General features: G+C 36.5%; 1 protein-coding gene across 5 annotated transcripts in view; it reads left to right on the top strand.

Moving 5' to 3' along the window:
- CNTN1 (contactin 1) overlaps nucleotides 1-21,331 on the top strand; it is a 404,879-nt gene that overhangs the window by 254,140 nt on the left and 129,408 nt on the right. For all 5 annotated transcript variants that reach the window (XM_010805057.4, XM_059886103.1, NM_174280.2 and 2 more), the window contains 2 exon segments: nucleotides 3,140-3,267; nucleotides 3,578-3,753. In XM_010805057.4, coding sequence (XP_010803359.1) covers nucleotides 3,140-3,267; nucleotides 3,578-3,753 — 304 coding nt within the window.

Raw genomic sequence — 21,331 nt, 5'->3', positions numbered from 1 at the left:
TCCCATCTTCCAAAGTGAACAGGAACTTCTAATCTTCCTAACTACCTATCAGTATTTTAGAGGCTTTGGGATAAAACAAAGCATATAGCTTGCATAGATTATTTGCATAAAAGCCAAACTGAATGGTTTTTATAAGTTTCCCAGAAGAAGTTATGATTATATTGAGTACTAAAGTACGGGGAGAAGCAAGTCACGTTGGGAAATAAGAGAAGTGGGATATGAAGGTTGAGGAGCAAGAAATATCTCATTCAGGGGAGTGTAGTATGTGCAAAGGCCCTAAGGCAGAGGGCAGAGGACATATAAAGACTGTAAAAACTAAAATCAGTGTGGCTGTCTTTAGAGGAAAATGAAGAGTGTTAAGGGATGACACATAGTAAGCCAGATGATCAGCAATGTTTTTTGTGCTGAGGTACTTGGCTTCATCTACGAGTAATGGAAATCTGTCTAGAGGCTTAAATGAGGGAGGGGAAAAGTAGCCTTTGCTTTAAAAAATATTCTGGCAAAATGTAAAATATAAATCTTCTTATAATAATCCAATAAAGAATGTAAGATGGATGCTATCATCTCTATTTTTATATATCTAAAGCCTGGAAGGAGAAGGCAATGGCACCCCACTCCAATACTCTTGCCTGGAAAATCCCATGGACAGAGGAGCCTGGTGGGCTGCAGTCCATGGGGTCGCGAAGAGTCAGACATGACTGAGCAACTTCACTTTCACGCATTGGAGAAGGAAATGGCAACCCACTCCAGTGTTCTTGCCTGGAGAATCCCAGGGATAGTGGAGCCTGATGGGCTGCCGTCTATGGGGTCGCACAGAGTCGGACACGACTGAAGCGACTTAGCAGCAGCAGCAGAAAAGCCTGGAAAGGTTTAAGTAACCTTCTGAAAATATCTCAAATAATCTCTAAGCTAGAACTTTGAACTTGTGCCATGTTGATATGAAATGAACGTATTTCTCTTGTTAGGATAATCGCAGGTATGACTGTGTATACGACAGAAATGGAGTGGGAAGGGGTAGGCAGGGACAGCAGCTGTTTCCCAGAACACATTAACTTTTATAGTTAATATGTTTGACTAAGAGTTATTAAGACTTTAACAAAATAATACCTGAAGAATTAGTGTTAAAGGAAAAGTCAGCTTGTGCAATATAGCATTGAAACTTTAGCAGTCAGACGAAGAATGATACAGACCGTAATCTAAAGGTAGTTCCGTTCTCAGGTATTCACTACTACAACAGCCTGGGGCATGACATTCCCTATTGGCTGCACCGTTAGCTCTCTCTCCTTAATGAAGAAAATCTTGCTCTGATTCCTATGAGGACTCATGTCATAGGCCTCTGCAACCATGGATTTCTCAGAACCATGCTTCATGGATTATACTGAGATAATTTTGGCAACAAGTGACTAATTTATTAAAGACCATGTGGTTCCTGGCTTCTGTGACTGTTTATCTATATCATATTTTCTAAAAATAAGACATATATTTCACTTGTATATGAAATCTAAAATATGACACGAATGAACTTACTTACAAAACAGAAACAGACTCACAGGTACAGAGAAGAGACTTGTTGCCAAGGAGGAGGAGGTTGGAGGAGGGATGGGTTGGGAGTTTGGGATTAGTAGATGCAAACTCTTATATACAGACTGGATAAACAATAAGGTCCTACTGTAAAGCACAGAATAGTCAATATCCTGTAATAAACCATAATGGAAAACAATTTTAAAGCTTTATAAAATAATGTAAAAATCCAGGGTCAGATAATCCAATAATGACTCTAAGTGCAAACATTATATAATAAAGTTATATAATAATAACCAAAGTATTAATATATGTAATATAAATCATGTATGATATATCATAATATATGTGATATTAATATCATATGAATTAGATGTAAAAGTTATAAGAAATGAGTTTTTGGTCTCCTGGCTCTAAGGAAGAGGCAGACAGGCAGAGGGAACAGATTTAAGTTCTATTAGTATGAAAGATTTAGTTTACATTCATAGAAGACTTTCCTAAGTAGTAATTTATATACAAGCTTTCACCAAGGGATATTTTACAATATCTTTGTTTGAAAGTTTCTAAAAATAAAATATGTTTGTATTTCTCTGTAACTGTGGAAATAACAGTCTGTTCTAACTTTCAAGTCTGAAGTTCTGAGGTCACTTTCCTGGAAGATCTGGACTCATATGTTTCAGGCTTGTGACTTGTCTAAGTCTATCTCACAGTGGTTTAAAAATCATTTACAGTGGTGTGTAAACAGCCACTGCTTCAGTCAGACTCCATGTAGTTCATATATTCAAAATCAGCTTATTTGAGTGCCTCTTCATTGTTCCATGTCTCCCTCCTTAAGGAGTTTCTGGAAAATAGTATTTTTTGTTTTGTTTTTTCTAATGAATATATATGTTAATCGATATGTTAACTAGTTGGACACAGGGCTAAAAACAAAACAGATAAAAATTACTGACATCTAATGCAAAGATCGATAAATAAGTAAAACTGAAGTACTTTTCTGATGAAATATGTATTAGGAAGAAAAATTCTGGGAACAAGGATAGCATGAGGAATGCCGGGACAGTAGCAGAGCATGTGTGCCTGTGTGCATGTCGTAATATCTGGAGTTATCAGGCAAAGCTTTCCTGAAGGTGCCACTGGGGAAAACCCTGAAGAATGTAGGAAATGAACTGTGAAATTGTACTGGGCCTGAAAGGACAATGTGAGGACTGTGGCCCTTACTACGCATAAGGTGGAAAAGTCACTGGAGGGTCCTGAGCTGTGGAGTGACATCAGTGAGCCAGAGAGTGATATGATACTAGTTATATGACTAGTATATACATCTTCATCTTCATGTCTGGCTGACATGTGGGAAAGGAGACTGTGGAGAGACAAGGATGGCAGCAGGAAGATAGGATTACTGTGATAGTCCAAGAAAAAAAGATTGCTTCCCAAAACAATTTGATGTTGGAAGAATGTTCTATACAAAGGCAGAATGTTTCATCTTTTAAAAGTCTCTGTCAAGCAATTTATATAAAATGTTAATGATACAAAGATGTTAGTGTTGTTAATCTAGTACATAGAATAATGGCATATTTCATTAAATTAATTTTGTGAAGTATGTATTTTTTTCATTTCATAGAATACTCATTTGGGAAGATGGTAGCTTAGAAATCAATAACATTACAAGGAGTGATGGAGGTGTCTATACATGCTTTGTGGAAAATAATAAAGGGAAGGCTAATAGCACTGGGACTCTTGTTATCACAGGTAAGAAAACATTTGATTAATTTTACATTTTTTTTTAAAGTTTAACAATGGTTAGTTTCTAATGTGCCATAAGACATGTGATTCTGTACCAAGCTTATGAGACAACTCATGTATTGATGCTTCCACTTCAAAAGCCTTCTGGGCAAATCTCTTGCTTGATGAAACTGTCCCTGGAATTTGATTAGTAGACATCTTACTCCTTTGCCCAGGGAATTCAATTATATTGATTTTTATTTTGTAATATACCAGATAATATGGTGTCTCCTAATATTTTGAAATGTGCTTTACTCCTCTATTTAAAAATATTTAGATCCCACACGAATTATCTTGGCCCCGATTAACGCTGATATCACTGTTGGAGAAAATGCCACCATGCAGTGTGCCGCTTCCTTTGATCCTGCCCTGGATCTGACATTTGTTTGGTCCTTCAATGGTTATGTGATCGACTTTAACAAAGAGAACATTCATTACCAGCGGAATTTTATGGTATGTGTTTTATTTATGGCATGTCCTTATTTTCATCTTATTAACATTCTGATAATGTCCATGTGTCTGCATTGGAATTTTTATTACTAAATCATATACTTGAGACTGAAAAACAGGCAATATTTTTTTCATGGGCCTCCTTAAATTAATTGTAGTATTAAACCTTTCTAAAAATGATTAGCCCTGAGGATTTTGGTAGTGAGCCACTAGGGAAGCCCAACAATACTGGAGTGGGTAGCCTATCCCTTCTTCAGTAGATCTTCCTGACCCAGGAATCGAATCATGGTCTCCTGCATTGCAGGTTACCAGCTGACTACTAGGAAAGCCCTCATTATGTCCATTTTCTCTTTATTGTAATACAATTTTATGTTAATGTGCACTCTACCTCATTATATCTATACTTCAGGTTCTAAGTGACTTCATTTCAAATGAGGTAAGAGAACAGAACTTATCCTTTGCTATAATGATGATTTTAGGTCATTTATTTTTTTTTTTTCGTTGAGGGTAAGAAATAGACAAAATATATACATGGAAAGCTCAACATTCAGAAAACTAAGATCATGGCATCTGGTCCCATCAATTCATGGGAAATAGATGGGGAAACAGTGGAAACAGTGTCAGACTTTATTTTAGGGGCTCCAAAATCACTGCAGATGGTGATTGCAGCCATGAAATTAAAAGACACTTACTCCTTGGAAGGAAAGTTATGACAACCTAGATAGCATATTCAAAAGCAGAGCCATTACTTTGCCAACAAAGGTTCATCTAGTCAAGGCTATGGTTTTTCCAGTGGTCATGTATGGATGTGAGAGTTGAACCGTGAAGAAGGCTGAGCACCAAAGAACTGATGCTTTTGAACTGTGGTGTTGGAAAACTCTTGAGAGTCCCTTGGACTACAAGGAGATCCAACCAGTTCATCCTAAAGGAGATCGGTCCTGGGTGTTTATTGGAAGGATTGATGCTGAAACTCCAGTACTTTGGCCACCTTATGTGAAGAGTTGACTCATTGGAAAAGACTCTGATTCTGGAGGGATTGGGGGCAGGAGGAGAAGGGGACAACAGAGGATGAGATGGCTGGATGGCATCACCAACTTGATGGACATGAGTTTGAGTAAACTCCAGGAGTTGGTGATGGACAGGGAGGCCTGGCGTGCTGTGATTCATGGGGTCGCAAAGAGTCGGACACAACTGAGCGCCTGAACTGACTGATACATGGAAAGGTTTGGAGAAGTAGTTCATGTGATTTTTAAAGGTCTAAATGGCTGTATTTTAAGAATAGGAAGCATGGTGATGTCACTGTATAGAAATAAAGAAAACAGAGGAAAAGGAGGAGGGGGTAATGCAGGAACAACAACTTCTGTAGGAACACCCTTGGTTGCACTGATGCGTGAAGTCGCTCAGCCGTGTCCGACTCTTTGCGACCCCGTGGACTGTAGCCCCCCAGGCTCCTCCGTCCAAGGGATTCTCCAGGCTAGAATACTGGAGTGGGTTGCCATTTCCTTCTCCATTGCACTGATAAGGCTCCTTAAATTATGATGAATTTAAAGTGCAAATTGATCACTGCTCCTGTCAGTCTGTTCTCTAGAAAAGCAATCGTTTAAGAGCCTAAAGATCTATCTAGACCATATGCTTAGTTAAGAAACTAAGTTACTTCTTTTAGAAGTCAATTATAATAAGTTTGAATTAACTCAGTATAGTATTTAAGATTTTTCAAGTCCTATGAAATCTGAAGTTTGATACATGTGAAGTGAAGTGAAGTGAACTCGCTCAGACATGTCTGACTCTTTGTGACCCCGTGGACTATAGCCCACCAGGCTCCTCTGTCCATGGGATTCTCCAGGCAAGAATACTGGAGTGGGTTGCCATTTCCTTCTCCAGAGGATCTTCCCAACCCAGGGATCGAACTCAAGTCTGCCGCATGGCAGGCAGATGCTTTATCGTCTGAGCCACCAGGGAATCATAATATTATACTTTCAGATTGTCTGCTGCTGCTGCTGCTAAGTCACTTCAGTCATGTCCAATTCTGTGCAACTCCATAGATGGCAGCTCAACAAGCTCCTCTGTCCACAGGATTCTCTAGGCAAGAATACTGGAGTGGGTTGCCATTTCCTTCTACATTCAAATTGTCTAACTATCCTTAAAAAATTCATCTAGAACATCACACTTTAAAAAGCCAAAACAAGCATTCAGTCAGGTTGAGACTGATTTTAACGGGCTGAAAAGACTTATTTTTAATTCTTTATTAAATAGATGCATAAAACAATTATCAACACAGTATCAATATTTATGCCTTCCATATGTCCGCTGTAATTCCAGTTTCTTTCTTTTTAATCTAACAGATCTAGGTACAACTGCGCATATACAGAGAATCTACTGTCTTTCAGTTTCTGAACCAAATTTACACTTTAAAACTAAACAACTGGGAATTTATGGAAGACAATTTTAACAGAACATATGATACTTTTTCTTTATATGCCTATTTTGATGTGCTTAATCATAATCATGACCAACATTAGTAAATTTGGTACCATTGTCTTTGATAATTTCTTCACATTATGTTTTGTTTTGCAAGAAAAGCCAATACCACTCAGTTTTCATTCATTTGAAGAAAAAAAAAAGTAAACAAAATAGAGGTTTGTTTGTTTGTTTTTAAAGTAGACTTTTGAATTTTAGTTCCTTGGTATTATACACTGAATAATGTCTAAAATGCAGCAAGTATAATTTATATAAGTACTTACTTTTAGCTGCAGTGGAGTCTATAAAAATAAATTGGCAGTTATAAATTGCCCAAATAAAGCTGAAACTTCAAATGCCGAGCCTCTATTTTCTTTAAAATGATAGTTTCTTTTTGTTGATTGATTCAAATAAACATTTCAAAAGAAAGAAATTAAAGGAGGAAGGAAGAAAGGAAGGAAGGGAGAGAAGGAGAGAGGAAGGAAAAAAGACAAAGAGATAGAAGTTGGGGGAGGGGAGAGAAAAAAAAGAAAAAAGAAGCTCATGAAGAAATAACTGAAATCCTAATTAAGAAATTAATATTAAATTGGCTGATAATGATGTAAAAATTGGCTTAAAGCTCAACATTCAGAAAACTAAGATCATGGAATCTGGTCCCATCACTTCATGGCAAATAGATGGAGAAACAGTAGAAACAGTGGCAAACTTTATTCTTGGGGGGCTCCAAAATCATTGCAGATGGTGATTGCAGCCATGAAATTAAAAGATGTTTACTCCTTGGAAGAAAAGCTATGACCAACCTAGACAGCATATTAAAAAGCAGAGATATCACTTTGCCAACAAAGGTCCATCTAGTTAAGGCTATGGTTTTTCCATGAGTCATGTATGGATGTAAGAGTTGGACTTTTAGAAAGCTGAGCACCAAAGAATTGATAAATTTAAACTGTGGTGTTGGAGAAGACTTTTGAGAGTCCCGTGGCCTGCAAGGAGATCCAACCAGTCCATCCTAAAGGAGATCAGTCCTGAGTGTTCATTGGAAGGACTGATGTTGAAGCTGAAACTCCAATACTTTGGCCACTTGATGCAAAGAGCTGACTCATTTGAAAATACCCTGATGCTGGAAAAGATTGAAGGCGGGAGAAGAAGGGGACGACAGAGGATGAGATGGTTAAATGGTGTCACCAACTCAATAGACATGAGTTTGAGTAAACTCCAGGAATTGGTGATGGACAGGGAGACCTAGCGTGGTGCAGTCCATGGCGTCGCAAAGAGTCAGACAAGACTGAGCGACTGAACTGAACTGAATGATGTAAAAGTCTTTGATCATCATTCATTCACTGTACTCCTTCCTTCTGGATGTTAACCACAGAGCTTCATGCTTTCCCCTCAGAGAAGCCAGAACAGACCCTAACTGCAGGCCAGTGCTCTGGCCTAAGGGACTTAGTTTCAGCTTCATTTCACCAAATAAGGAGTATAATAATAATCAGTGGCAGAAATCATACTCACTGGCTAAATATGCAACTTCAGTTCAGTTCAGTTCAGTTGCTCAGTCATGTCCGACTCTTTGTGACCCCATGGACTGCAGCAGGCCAGGCCTCCTCCCTTCAGTTCAGTTCATCGCTCAGTCCTGTCTGACTCTTGGCGACCCCATGAACTGTAGCACGCCAGACCTCCCTGACCATCACCAACTGCCGGAGTCCACCCAAACCCATGTCCATTGAATTGGTGAGCATATAGGGCACCTACTGACCTGCGGAGTTCATCCTTCAATGTCCTATCTTTTTGCCTTTTCATACTGTTCATAGGGTTCTCAAGGCAAGAGTACTGAAGTGGTCCATCACCAATTCCTGGAGTTTACAAACTGATGTCCATTGAGTCAGTGATGCCATCCAACCTTCTCATCCTCTGTCCTCCCCTTCTCCTCCCACCTTCAGTCTTTCCCAGTATCAGGGTCTTTTCAAATGAGTCAGCTCTTCGCATCAGGTGGCCAAAGAATTGGAGTTTCAGCTTCAACATCAGTCCTTCCAGTGAACACCCAGGACTGATCTCTTTTAGGATGGACTGGTTGGATCTCCTTGCAGTCCAAGGGACTCTCAAAAGTCTTTTCCAACACCACAGTTGAAAATCATCAATTCTTTGGTGCTCAGCTTTCTAAAAGTCCAACTCTCACATCGATACATGATGCCTGGAAAAACTATAGCCTTAACTAGATGGACCTTTGTTGGCAAAGTGATGTCTCTGCTTTTTAATATGCTATCTAGGTTGGTCATAACTTTTCTTCCAAGGAGTAAAAGCAAAGGCACATTTTTAGCACTTTGTAGATGGACAAGTCGATTTAATTCTGTAAATAATTTAAAAAACCAGACAAGAAATGTATTTTAAAATAAATTGTTAAACTTAATTCAGTCTTTTGAACCTAAAAAAGACCTTTAACACTTTCCCTTGCATCTTCCTTCTCTTTCAAAGCAAATTTCAAAGTCACACTTCACTGCTAAATGTTTCTGATCCACCTTTTGTAAGATAGTCCTAATGCTAGCAAGTGCTTCTGAGGTTACTGATAGACCACTCTCAGAAGAAGAGGCTCTTCCAATCTAAAACTCAGTGAACACATAACAGTGATGGCAGGTATGGGGAAAGCAAATGTGAGGAAAGGATCACAGCTGCTTGTATTTGTCTCTTATCCAAGTTGCGCTATCAAATACATCAATATATAATGTTGAAAATTTTAAAATCATGTTTTTATATTTTATTTAATTCTGGCAACATTTTAATTATTAAATATCATGTATTCACTTAAAAATATAGTATTGAACCCATACTACGGCAGAAACAGTGATACACACTAGAGTAAAGAAAACACTGAATAAGACAAATGCAGGCACTATTGAGATCTATTTTGATTGGGCTTTTTCTGTAAACCTACATCACTGGAAATGCCTTGAGGAGTAACAATGTAGTTTCCTTTACTTACAGAGATACCTGTTAGACCGTAACATTTTGAAGTGTATCCATATTCCATTGGAGGTCAAAGAAGCCCAACTAAAAGCACTGTGGACTGACTGATGTGACAACTGTGGGTTCAGCAAAAACTATTTTTTAAAAGGCTATCATCAAGATTGTGACTCAGACATTGGCGTAACTAAGTAACTATGCAAGGACTCGGGACATGTGAAATTCCTAAAAAATTTATTGAGAGATAATTTTGCCTGTATTACATTACACAAAATAAAAAGAAAGCCCTTTATATTTTTTGTAAAAAAAAAAAAAAGACAAACACAGGCACTAACCTAAAATCATAGCTACCCTATGAGTTTAAAATTCAAATATAAATAATTTGGAAAAAAATAACCTGGTAGTTATCGCAGTTAACAAAACTATCATCATCATCATATTTAAATCATTTAAATTGTTAAAAATTAATAACAAACTCTAATTCATGAAGAATATAGACATTAAAATTTAGACTTTTAATTTAAGAATCTGTTTGTATTTTCTAGTTTGATTTCAATAATATATTATGTTCAATAATCAAGCATTGTTGATTTTAGCTTGCTATCCTTGATCTTGCCACTATGTGGCAACCTTACATAAGGTTTCAAATTTCCCAACATGGACTCTGGAACTTGAAGTTTTATGAAACTAAACAAGTATATTTCCTTATATCTAAGATGTATGATTTAATTTCTTTCTTTATACTTCTTCCAATTATATTCATATAATTATCAGGGGGAAAGTAACTATATTTTTGAAAATGTGCATTTCCTTTAAGAATTTATAGTGACCTATAAAATTTAAATACATAAATAACATTTCTATTACATTTATAATCTTGCTTTATGTAAAACTCTTTTGAATTACTTAATTTTAAAATGGAGCTATTAATTTTAAAGCTGTAAGTAAACAATACTGATTATAGAAAAAGACTTAAAGGTTAACTATATAATTTACCTGTCACGTTATTTATCCTGTCACTATTCAAATAAATATTCACTGAGTATTATATGGTTATGTAATCAGGGTCAGTAAATGTTTCATTTGAACTTGAATTTATGCATTGATGTTAAGTATTCTTATATTTATACATATATATGAATTATAAATGTCATAACTTTGGAACTTTGATACAATAAGCTTATAATTAATTTATCTGGCATTCTTTTATTCTGTTAAAATTATATGGCAAATACATAAATTTTTCAAGTCCAAATATAAAATGATTTCTATTTTGATTTTCCAATCCTGTAGCTACTTCTCCCTTAGAGTAAATAAAAAAGCAGCATCATTTTACTTACTAATTTAATTTTTAACCCCGTTTGCTCTAGAAAAGACCTGAGACACTTTACCAAGAAATATGTATTTATAACATATCATTTTTGGCTCTCCCATGGTGATACCTGATATGCAGATTTTTTTTTCAAGAACTTTTGACATCTACTTTGAGTCATTTTCTGTCAACTATTCGTCAATTCGCCCTGTCAGAGCTACTATCTAAGTTTAAGTTTCTTTAACTTTCTAATTCTGGTATTGCCACTGAAATAACAGCTCTTTCTCTAATTAAAAATAAAAGTTAAAAGTATAATTCAGGTAGAAGATTTTACATACCTGTTTTGAATTCATAAATATCATATAAATTGTTCAGAGACTTTGCCACAACTGGAGCTCTGGGCTCAATTTTTTTCATTTCTTATTCTGTGACTCTGAGTCAGTGATTAAGCCTCTCTAAGTTTCATATTTCCCCCTTGGTAAAATTTTATTAGTAATTCACCTACATCACTAGTTGCTTCATTGGGTTTGCAACATGTGTTACTTCATAGTATTTTTGTGAGAATCCTATGAGAGAATGCCTATAAAGTGCCTGGCACAAGATCTGGCAAATGGTGGTTTATTACTAATACTTTTATAATAGAGCAATCATTCTTCATTGAAAATTCCAGAAGATTTTGCCAGATAGTTTTGTCTGGTTACAGATCTCATTTTTCGTGATTTATATTTTGCACTGCTTGCTGTACTGAATACCTAGTCTGAAACAAAAGATTCTAGGTATTTCCTTGCTGAGGACAATGGAGGGGTGATAAATAGTCAACATTTTATTGAGTTTGGCAAGCATTGGGCCTAATGTTTGTCTTGTATTTCTCAGTCGATCTTCATAGTAGTTCTCTATGGAGCATATATTACTGTGATTGTCTCAATTTCCAAGATGAGGAAACAGCATTTGAAAGGTTAAGTAGCTTATCCAAAGTCATATAACTTGCTGGTGGTAGAGGATTTGAAACCAAGATGGTTTGATTGCAGACCCTGTGGTCCTCCCCACTTCAGTTTCCAATCCATTGGCTGGTACTCATGTCTATATCTATTTAAATAATCTCCCTTCCATTATTTGCAATACTATTAGACAGCAGTTGAACAGCAGTTCTACTCCTAACTTATTCTATATCTTGTTTAATGAACTCGTAAACATTTCATTCACTTTTGGTTGTGCTGGGTCTTTGACCTGTGCAGGCCTCCTCTAGTTCAGGTGGTGGGGTGGTGGGGCTACTCTTCATTGTGATGCATGCACTTCTCATTGCAGTGGCTTCTCTAGTTGTGAAGCACAGGACTTAGGCAGAGGGACTTCAGTAGCTGTGGCTTGGGGGCTCTAGAGCATGTGCTTAGTAACTGTTTATTTGCCCCATGGCATAATGGAATCTTCCCAGACCAGGATCAAACACATGTCCCCTGCATTGGCAGGCAGATTCTTATCCACTGTAATAACAGGGAAGTCTTAAAGAAATTTTTATGTTCACTCAAAATTATCCAAATTACTTTATTCTCCCTACACTTTTAGCAAAATTTTGTACATAGTAAGTCAAGTCTACAGAGTTTCAGGCAGTTCTTAATGATCTCCTTTAGCAAGATAGGTTATATGTGTGTTTGCAGCAATGCATTTGTTCTGACTGCATAGACAACATTCAAAAAAGACAGATTTTTTTTTACCCTAAGGCTAAAAGAAAATATTAATTCTACTGAAAAATGTGTTTAAATTTGAAACACATATATCTCATACTAGAAAGTATTATGAATTTGAACCGATATTTTGCTTCTGTGTGTGTGAAAAGAAAGTAACAATAATAAAAAGGAAGTCATTATTTTTCTTTTAATTTCATTGGTTCTCTGTCATTGTCAAGCAAGAAGGTAATCATTGTCCAGAGTAATGAGGCAACAGATATCTGTGGAAAAAGAGCATTAGGCCACAATCCAGGCAAATAAATCAAATTAGACCTGAAGAAATAGAGCAGAAGACTGAGCAGGCACAATGAGATGATGTGAGCTCTAAAATGATGGTTCTAAACCAGGAACAATTTTTATTCCCAGGGAAATTTAGTCATATTTGCAGGCATTTTTGGTTGTCACAGCTGAGAGGAGGTGGTGTATTATTGGTGTCTAGCACAGGTGTGGCTAAACGTCCCAGAATGATGAGGACAATCCACAACAGAAAATTATCTCCACCAGACTGTCCATGGGTCAAAGTTGAGAAATGCTGTTCTCAAGGGAGATTAAATAAAAAAAAAAAAAAGACCATAAAAGGACTGAAAAGTCTTAAGCATGGTATGTTGGAAACAAGGAGAAGTTATATTATTTTGAACAGATGACAGTGCTGAAGACAAAGTAATGATAAGATATATAAAGATACATGAATCATTTTTCAAAATAGACTGAATGTATTTTGTGAATTGAAGACTCTGAAATTCTGATGAATGGTGGCAGAAAGAAATATGTAAAAATTCCCCTGACTTGGTTCTATGACCTACAAACAACTCAAAATGTCAGTTACCTCTGCCCAAATTGTTTCTCTACTAACATTAATTAATTGGAAAAGAGAACTCTATCATACCTCATCCTGTATGAATTTTCTCAAACTCCCTTTCACTACACTAAAAAGCCTACTTACACCATGTTTTCCATTTTCCCCCAGTAAACATGGAGGGAGGTAGGTTCCTATGCTCACTAGATGTATCTATACTTAGGCTGGCTTTTTCTGTATCATCACGCTTCCAGGGTAGAGATCATGCCAACTATAGTTATTCTCTAACAGACAGTTCCACAGTCTAGTCTTTAGGAACCATTTGTTGAAGATCATGCTCAGTTCAGTTCATTTGCTCAGTCGTGTCCAACTCTTTGTAACCCCTAGGACTGCAGCACGCCTGGCTTCCCTGTCCATCACCAACTCCCAGAACTTCATCTCATGTCCATTGAGTTGATGATGCCATCCAACCATCTCATCCTCTGTTGTCCCCTTCTCCTCCTGCCTTCAATCTTTCCCAGTATCAGGGACTTTTCTAATGAGTCATTTCTTCACATCAGGTGGCCAAAGTATTGGAGCTTCAGCTTCAGCATCAGTCCTTCCAATGAATAATCAGGACTGATTTCCTTTAGGATTGACTGGTTTGATTTCCTTGCAGTCCAGAGGACCCTCAAGAGTCTTCTCTAACACCACAGTTCAAAAGCATCAATTCTTCAGCCCTCAGCTTTCTCATATCCATACATAACTACTGGAAAAACCATAGCTTTGACTAGACGGACCTTCGTTGGCAAAGTAATAAATAGAACTAAGCATATATGGCTGCAAGTCTTTATTCTTCAGAAATGCATTGGCTTGGAAAAATTTCCAAAAATTCATTCAAAATTAAAGTCCAATTTGTTTTACGTAAAACTCCTTGCATACTTAACAATCATTGGAGTAATTATTCTCGTTCTTTATGCTTGCAAAATATAGTGTGTATATAGAAATACATATATAAAATAAAAGGGAAAATAAGCATAAATTTTTGGTGCCTTAGGAATTTTATTTTATAATTTCATGTTGTTGATTTTGATGTTTTATTTATTATATCACACTAGAAATATACTATTTTGTCATTAGCTATCATATTGCCCCAAAATAGAACTTTTTTTAAAATCCAGTTTTTAAAAACAGAACATTATCTAAAGGTCTAGAATTCTGTTGTGGTTTTGCCCTTGACAAATTATATGACCTTCAGCAGAGCAGTCACTCTGAGCCTCAGGCTTCTCATCTGTCATATGAGGAAGTTGGGCCACAGCAGAAATTTTGAAAAACAGCAACAGAAGGCTTTTAGCAGTAGAATTCTTATCCCAAAGAAAAGTTAAATTTAAATTAGAACTCAAATAAATATTCAAGGTGAAGTTAAAATTACTCTGACTGAAGAAATTGTATGCACAATTTCTGAGAATCTGTGAGGATTTCACAGTTGTAGGAACCCAAAGACCTAACTGTAGGGTCTCTCACATCTTCCTATCCCAAAACACATCTTGTTCTGATCCCTTCTTTCTACCAAGCAATCCATGAAGGTTTTGGAACTCTGAGGCTAGTGGAAATCAATTCAAAAACCATACAAATTAAGCAATGTTCCAGGTTTTCTTTCAACTCTAAAATAGGGGTAGTAAACCTAAGGCTTTCAAGGTTTTGGCCATCATTTAAAATGCTTAGTAGACATTTCCTTCCTTGTGAATTTTAATTTTAAATGATCCAATTGATCAAAATTGAACACTTTAGCCATCAGAATAGCCAAATTTAGGGATAGTCAGTGTTCCATTGATCCTATAAGTACTGGGCAACATCTTAGTAGTTGTCCTACATGATTTCCCTAATATATTTAAGTGTGTCTATTTGTTATGACAATCATAAATTTTTTGTAAGCCCTATATTTTCAAGTTTTTTTTTTTTAACATTCAAGCAAATTTAGAGCTGATACATTACTTAAAATAACACTAACTTGAATAGGTTAATTATGCCATGTGTGAAAATGATTTTGTGATAAAGATAATGGCCTTACTTTTTTGGAGATTCAATTTAATATTTTAAGAAATGAATTATAGTATCGTAATTTATTTTTTAAGGGTTCAACACTAGATAGACACATAACTTGATACATAGATAAAAGCAAATATGGCACGAAATTTGTAATTGTTGAATCTAATTGGTTAGTATATGGATGGCCATGGTACTACTCTATTTTCTTATGCTTTAGTGTTTAGGTTAAAATTTAAATAAAAAAGAAAATAATAACATGTTGTATTTTTCCTGTTGTGAGAAAATATCCACTTTTACCTACTAAACTGTGAACCTAAATTCAAATGTTTGATCCATGAAGTACTGCTTCGGCAGCAGCCTAACTTGGTGAAAATAGGTTAATTAGTCAGCCTTCTTTGTTGTTGTTGTCTGGTCATTAAGTTGTGTCCAAATCTTTTGTGACTCCATGGACTGTAGCCCACCAGGGCTACATTCTCTGTACATGGGATTTCCCAGGCAAGAATACCAGAATAGGTTGCCATTTCCTTCTCCAGGGGATCTTCCCAACCCAGGGAATGAACCTGGGTCTTCTGCTCAGCAGGCAGATTCTTTACCACTGAGCCGCCTGGGAAGCCTTCTACAAGTAGCTTAAATTAAAATCTCAAATCCCTTATCCATAAAATAGAAAGATTAACTATATCTCCCTGAACATTATACAAAAAATAAGAAAATATATTTAAAGTAGCAAGCCCATTGCCAAGCATCTAGCGTAGTGTGTGTGTGTGCTCAGTCACGTCTGACTCTTTGTGACCCTATGGACTGTAGACCACCGGGCTCCTCTGTCCATGGGAGTCTCCAGGCAAGGATAGTGGAGTGGGTTGTCATTTCCTCCTCCAGGGGAACTTCCTGGCCTGGGGAATGAACCCTAGTTTCCTGCATCTCCTGCATTGGCAGGCAGATTCTTTACCACTAAGCCAAGCATCTAAAGAGCCTTTAATAAATAAGTTAGATCAAATATTAATTGTTCACAGTAGCAATAGCAATGGCAGTAGCAATAGTAGAAGTTGTGCTAGCATTCCTAATAGTGGTGTTAGTGGCAGCAGAAGTAGTATCCTATTCACAGCAACAGTGGTAGCAGTAGTAGTGGTTGTAGTAAGAGTAGTGTTGTGTCCTCATCTCTAAAATAAAGTTAAGAATAGCACCTCTCTCCTAGGGTGGTGGTTGTAAATGAATTTTCACATGCAAAGTATTTGTATTAGCCTCTGGCACCTATAAAACCCTTACTAAATATTTGTTGTTGTGTTGATGATGGTGATGTTAAAGTTTGCAGTTGCATCTGATGAATTTGCTGCAGTTATCCTTTTTTTAACCTAGCAAGCCAAAAGTAAAAAAGAAAAATATTTTTCATAGATATAGCATGTTTTATACATATTTATTTATTTTCCTTATAGGTTTCTAAAATATTCTCTTTAAAGGCTCTGCTTTTGTCCAACCTTCTATATTTGTCTCTTCATTCTGAACTTCAATGTAACAAAATAGATATTTCTATAGAGACATTATGAGTTCTAAGCTTTATTCAGACCTTGTATATACATACCATTTAGCATATTTCTTTGTTCATTATGGTTAATTGAATTTGTTAATACAACTTAGTAATTCAGATTCATTTATACTACAGGAATGATTTTTCAAAGTTAGTTCACGGGAGAAGGGGAAGGAAGGAATGGGCATTTATATTTTGAAAGTCTTTTGACTTAAATTTGGGAAATTTCTCAGTGGTAAACCACATATACACTTTGGAACATCCCTGAGCTGTGCTATCACAATTTCCAGTATGTGATTCAACCCTCCTCATATGAAGGGAAGCATTTTGTAATTCAGCCAAGCAGCGGTTTGTAGTGAAAATATAGAGAGCATTCGTATCTAATTTGCGGCTAGAATGTGCTGAGATCCATGATCTTTACTTGCTTCGTAAGCGTTCTGTCAACCACTGAGAACCTCAACTTCTCCTGAGGTATGGAAAGCGCTAGCATCATTTATAAAAGCTTCAGCAAAGCTTTTGTACATACACAACTCGATTGGAAGTGATATAGTATATTTTTTCTTTGCTTTCCTTTTGAGGTGTTTCAACACCACACCTTCACCAAAAATAGACCAAATGAGAATAAATGTTAAAGTACCTTATTATTGTTTTATGTGAGTAAACCTATCATTAGCTGCTGCTGCTGCTGCTGCTAAGTCGCTTCAGTCCTCTCTGACTCTGTGCGACCTCATAGACGGCAGCCCACCAGGCTCCCCCACCCCTGGGATTCTCCAGGCAAGAACACTGGAGTGGGTTGCCATTTCCTTCTCCAATGCATGAAAGTGAAAAGTGAAAGTGAAGTCACTGAATCGTGTCCGACTCTTCGAAACCCCATGGACTGCAGCCTACCAGGCCGCTCCGTCCATGGGATTTTCCAGGCAAGAGTACTGGAGTGGGGTGCCATTGCCTTCTCTGTATCATTAGCTACCCAAGTCCTAATGTTTAAAACAGGGCTGACATTTAAAGTGAGTTTAGCATTAAACTTTTAGAATAGTTTAATTAAAAGTTTTTAAGGAGTTAATTCTGAAGATTCAGTAAGTATAACTTTAATATGATATGTTAAGACATAAAATAGTTTGTGTTTTTCATTGCATGTGAAAAGTATAAAAAAAATGACCACATTATTCCTCTCAGAATTAAGTAAGTGAATATAAAGAAGCAATATGCTTCAAACTGAGATTTGGGGAGGAAATTATAGCAATTTCATTAAAAGAAGATTATTAGGTATATAGCATTCAAGTATTTTACAAAGAGTAGCTATGGTTCCACAATTTTTTAAAATTATTTTTGCCCTCATTTTTTTATTATAAGGTTGAATTTTTAAAAAAAAATTAATTTCTGAAGTGTTTTATTTTTAATTCCAATCTAATCACATAGCTCATTGAAATAGCCAGAGTTTAACAACAGGATTATCTTTCATTAGATGCATGAAGCAACCAAAGTAGTGAGTTCACATAATAAAAGCATATAATAGAGCTAAGTGCTTTTCACTTCATGCAAACATTATTCTTTCTAAAATATAGCTATTATCTTGTGTCATAATAGTGTTAAACTGTTTTATTTAATATCTTTTCATTACTGAATATTTAGTGTCAAAATTCAGTCTATTAAGAATGTAAAAGTACATTAGTCTGTTTTATAAATATATAGTGATTGATTATTTTTATTTTACTATAGTTACTTTACATTATTTTTTCTCACTAGAATTTTCTTGAAAAATATGTGCCAGTTAGCCTCTATGATGGCTCAAGAAAAACTCTTCTATTATTACCTTCCCTATATACACAATTTTACTCTGTATTTACTTCAAATATTTCTAAAAAGAGTTATAAATAATAAAATAATATTTATTTACTTCCTCTCTTAGATGAATTCTACTTAGTAGGAATATGAGGAGTTGGTTATGAGGAACTGGCGAACTACAAAGTTAGGCAAGTTCCCAAGACAATCTTCAGTTCTGAAACCAACTACAAGTTCCAAGAGTTGCCAAAACCACCCTCAGCTTTGATTTTCTAGAAGTCCCTGAAAGCTATTATGCTTATGATGATAATTTATTACCTGAATGCTGCTGCTACTGTTTAGTCACTAAGTTGTGTCCGACTCTTTGCTACCCCGTGGAATAACATGCAGATTAAAATCAGCCAAGGGAAGAAGTGCATGGGGTGGAGTCCAGAAGATGTACCAAACACAGAGCTTCCCTTGTTCTCTCCCCTTGGAGTCAAGATGTTACTGTATCACTTTGGTGTGTGGCAGTATGCACAGAGTATTGCCAACCAGGGAGTCTTTCTTGAGTTTTGATGTCCAGAGATTTAGTTGGGGCTTAATCATATCGGCATTGATTGATTGCCCAAATATAATAGTTAATCTCAATCTCTAGGTTGATGGTTACTACATGACTCAAAGCTGCTACTTGGAGAAGGAAATGGCAACCCATTCCAGTGTTCTTGCCTGGAAAAATCCCATGGACAGAGGAGCCTGGTAGGCTGCAGTCCGTGGGGTTGCTAAGAGTCGGACACCACTGAGCGACTTCACTTTCACTTTTCACTTTCATGCATTGGAGAAGGAAATGGCAACCCACTCCAGTGATCTTGCCTGGAGACTCCCAGGGACAGGGGAGCCTGGTGGGCTGCCATCTATAGGGTTGCACAGAGTCAGACAGGACTGAAGCGACTTAGCAGCAGCAGCAGCAGCAGCAGCAGCAAAGCTGCTACTAGAAGTCACAATATTCATCTTTTGGGCATGGCCAGCCCCTACTCTAAAACTACACAGTTGCAGCTAATGGCCACCCTAAATCGCATGATTAGAATTGTTTAGTATGACCCAAGATAACCAGGCAGAGAAAGATACTAAAGATTACCTTCCAGAAGCTGAGGGAAAGGCAAACCTCTCTTTGTAAATTTGTGATTTGCATTACAAATTTGGCCTCTGTAAAGGCTTTTTTTTTTTTTTTTGGTAGGCTTAATTCTTTACAACAGATATTGTCGTTGTTGTCTAATTGTTAAGTTGAGTCTGACTCTTTAGACCCCATGTACTAAAGCCTGCAAGGCTCCTCTGTCCACCAGATTTTCCAGGCAAGAATAATGGAATGGGTTGCCATTTCCTTCTCCAGGGGATCTTCCAAACTCAGGAATTGAACCCATGTCTCCTACAATATAGGCAAATTCTTTATCACTGTGCCACCAGGGAAGCCCCTACCACAGATACAGGTGGTTGTAAAACTTAGAGGTGTCCATTTTCTTATATGTCAACTGCATTCTTTTGTCTATAAATTTACATATTATTCCTAAAATGTTTATATTTACTCATGAAATTAGTTTTCAAATAATTTGAAATATAATATTAATTGACAGTTGATCTCATGAATATGACAGCAACAGTTGTTCTTAATTCAGGTATTTTATCTGATAATATGATCATTATCTTACCTGAAAAATCACAAGAAATTACTAAAAGAATTTATTAAAAACATTGTAGATAATAACTCTTTTAATTCATTTATTCCATATTTATTGGCTGAATTCCTCTTGTATGTCAGATATCACAATATGTAATTTGTATATAATAATAAATAAGTCCTAAATTCTTTCTCAAAGAATTACAATCTAGTAGAAGAAATTAAAAGCTAAACAATTAGAGTAGAAAGGAATAGTTACAATGAAAATATACAAGGGACAACTCCATAACTGGGACTTTGGATTCCAGAGGAGAAAGGAGCAGCTAACAACTAGAAGCTAACCAAGTGATAGAAGTGGGAAATGAGAGAATCCAGGCAATGGAAACAATATGTAAACAAAGGTCTGCAGAAAAGAGAACACATAGTAAAGTGTAAGTTACTGGGGTACAGGAAGTGGGAAAGGAAGTAGCAAGAATGTGTTTCATCCTGACACCAAAATAAGTCTCATCATGTGCTTACAAAATGCTGCAATTGTGATAGACTATATGAATTTCCTATTCTAATTCTGCTTGTAGCTAAAAAGTAAGTACATATTATCTCAAGATTTGATGTCAGGAGTCTTAATAAGCATGTCGACTTGTCCATTCAGATGATGTACTTTTGGTCTTATGTTCCTGGCACTGCTGTGCTGGCCCTAGAGATACAGCACATACAGCTGTATGTGAGTAACACAGGGATACAAAGCTGAATAAAATAGGGAAGGTTTTTCCTTCAGGGAAACCAACTTTAATCATATAATTGTATAAATATTTTACTGAAATGAGATATATAATTTCACATTAAGTAAATTGTGCTATGGCAAAACATAACAACAGAAAGTAGAAAGACTGCCTTAGGGAAATGACTTGAACTGAATCTGGTCGGGGACGGTAAATGTTATTTCGGTGAAGGTGGGGAGAGGGTAGGATATAAGGGGACCAAATCCAGGAGAGGAAACACTTTGGAGAACAAGGGATAAGAGATAACAAGATACATTAAGCCTTAAAAAGGGAATGTTCTGGAAAGCAGAGTGTAAGTGAAATGGTGGCACTTGGTGAGCTGGAATATTGGACAGAATTTAGAGAATGGATCCAGGTTGACCATCATACCACTTACAGCTTTTATTCCAAGAAGGGGAATATTTTTAAAGGTTTTTGTTTGTTTTTATAGAAAGGGATGCTTTGATCATATTTGCATTTTTAAAAGGTCACTGTGGGTGCCAAATGGAGAAGAGAATAAATAGGAACTGGGTGGAGGTCATGACCAAATAGGATATAGTAGTTCAGTGACCCACTCCAGTGTTCTTGCCTGGAGAATCCCA

The sequence above is a fragment of the Bos taurus genome, chromosome 5 (genome assembly GCF_002263795.3).
Source record: "Bos taurus isolate L1 Dominette 01449 registration number 42190680 breed Hereford chromosome 5, ARS-UCD2.0, whole genome shotgun sequence".
Lineage (NCBI taxonomy): Eukaryota > Metazoa > Chordata > Mammalia > Artiodactyla > Bovidae > Bos > Bos taurus.
This window is presented reverse-complemented; position numbering and strand designations above follow the sequence as displayed.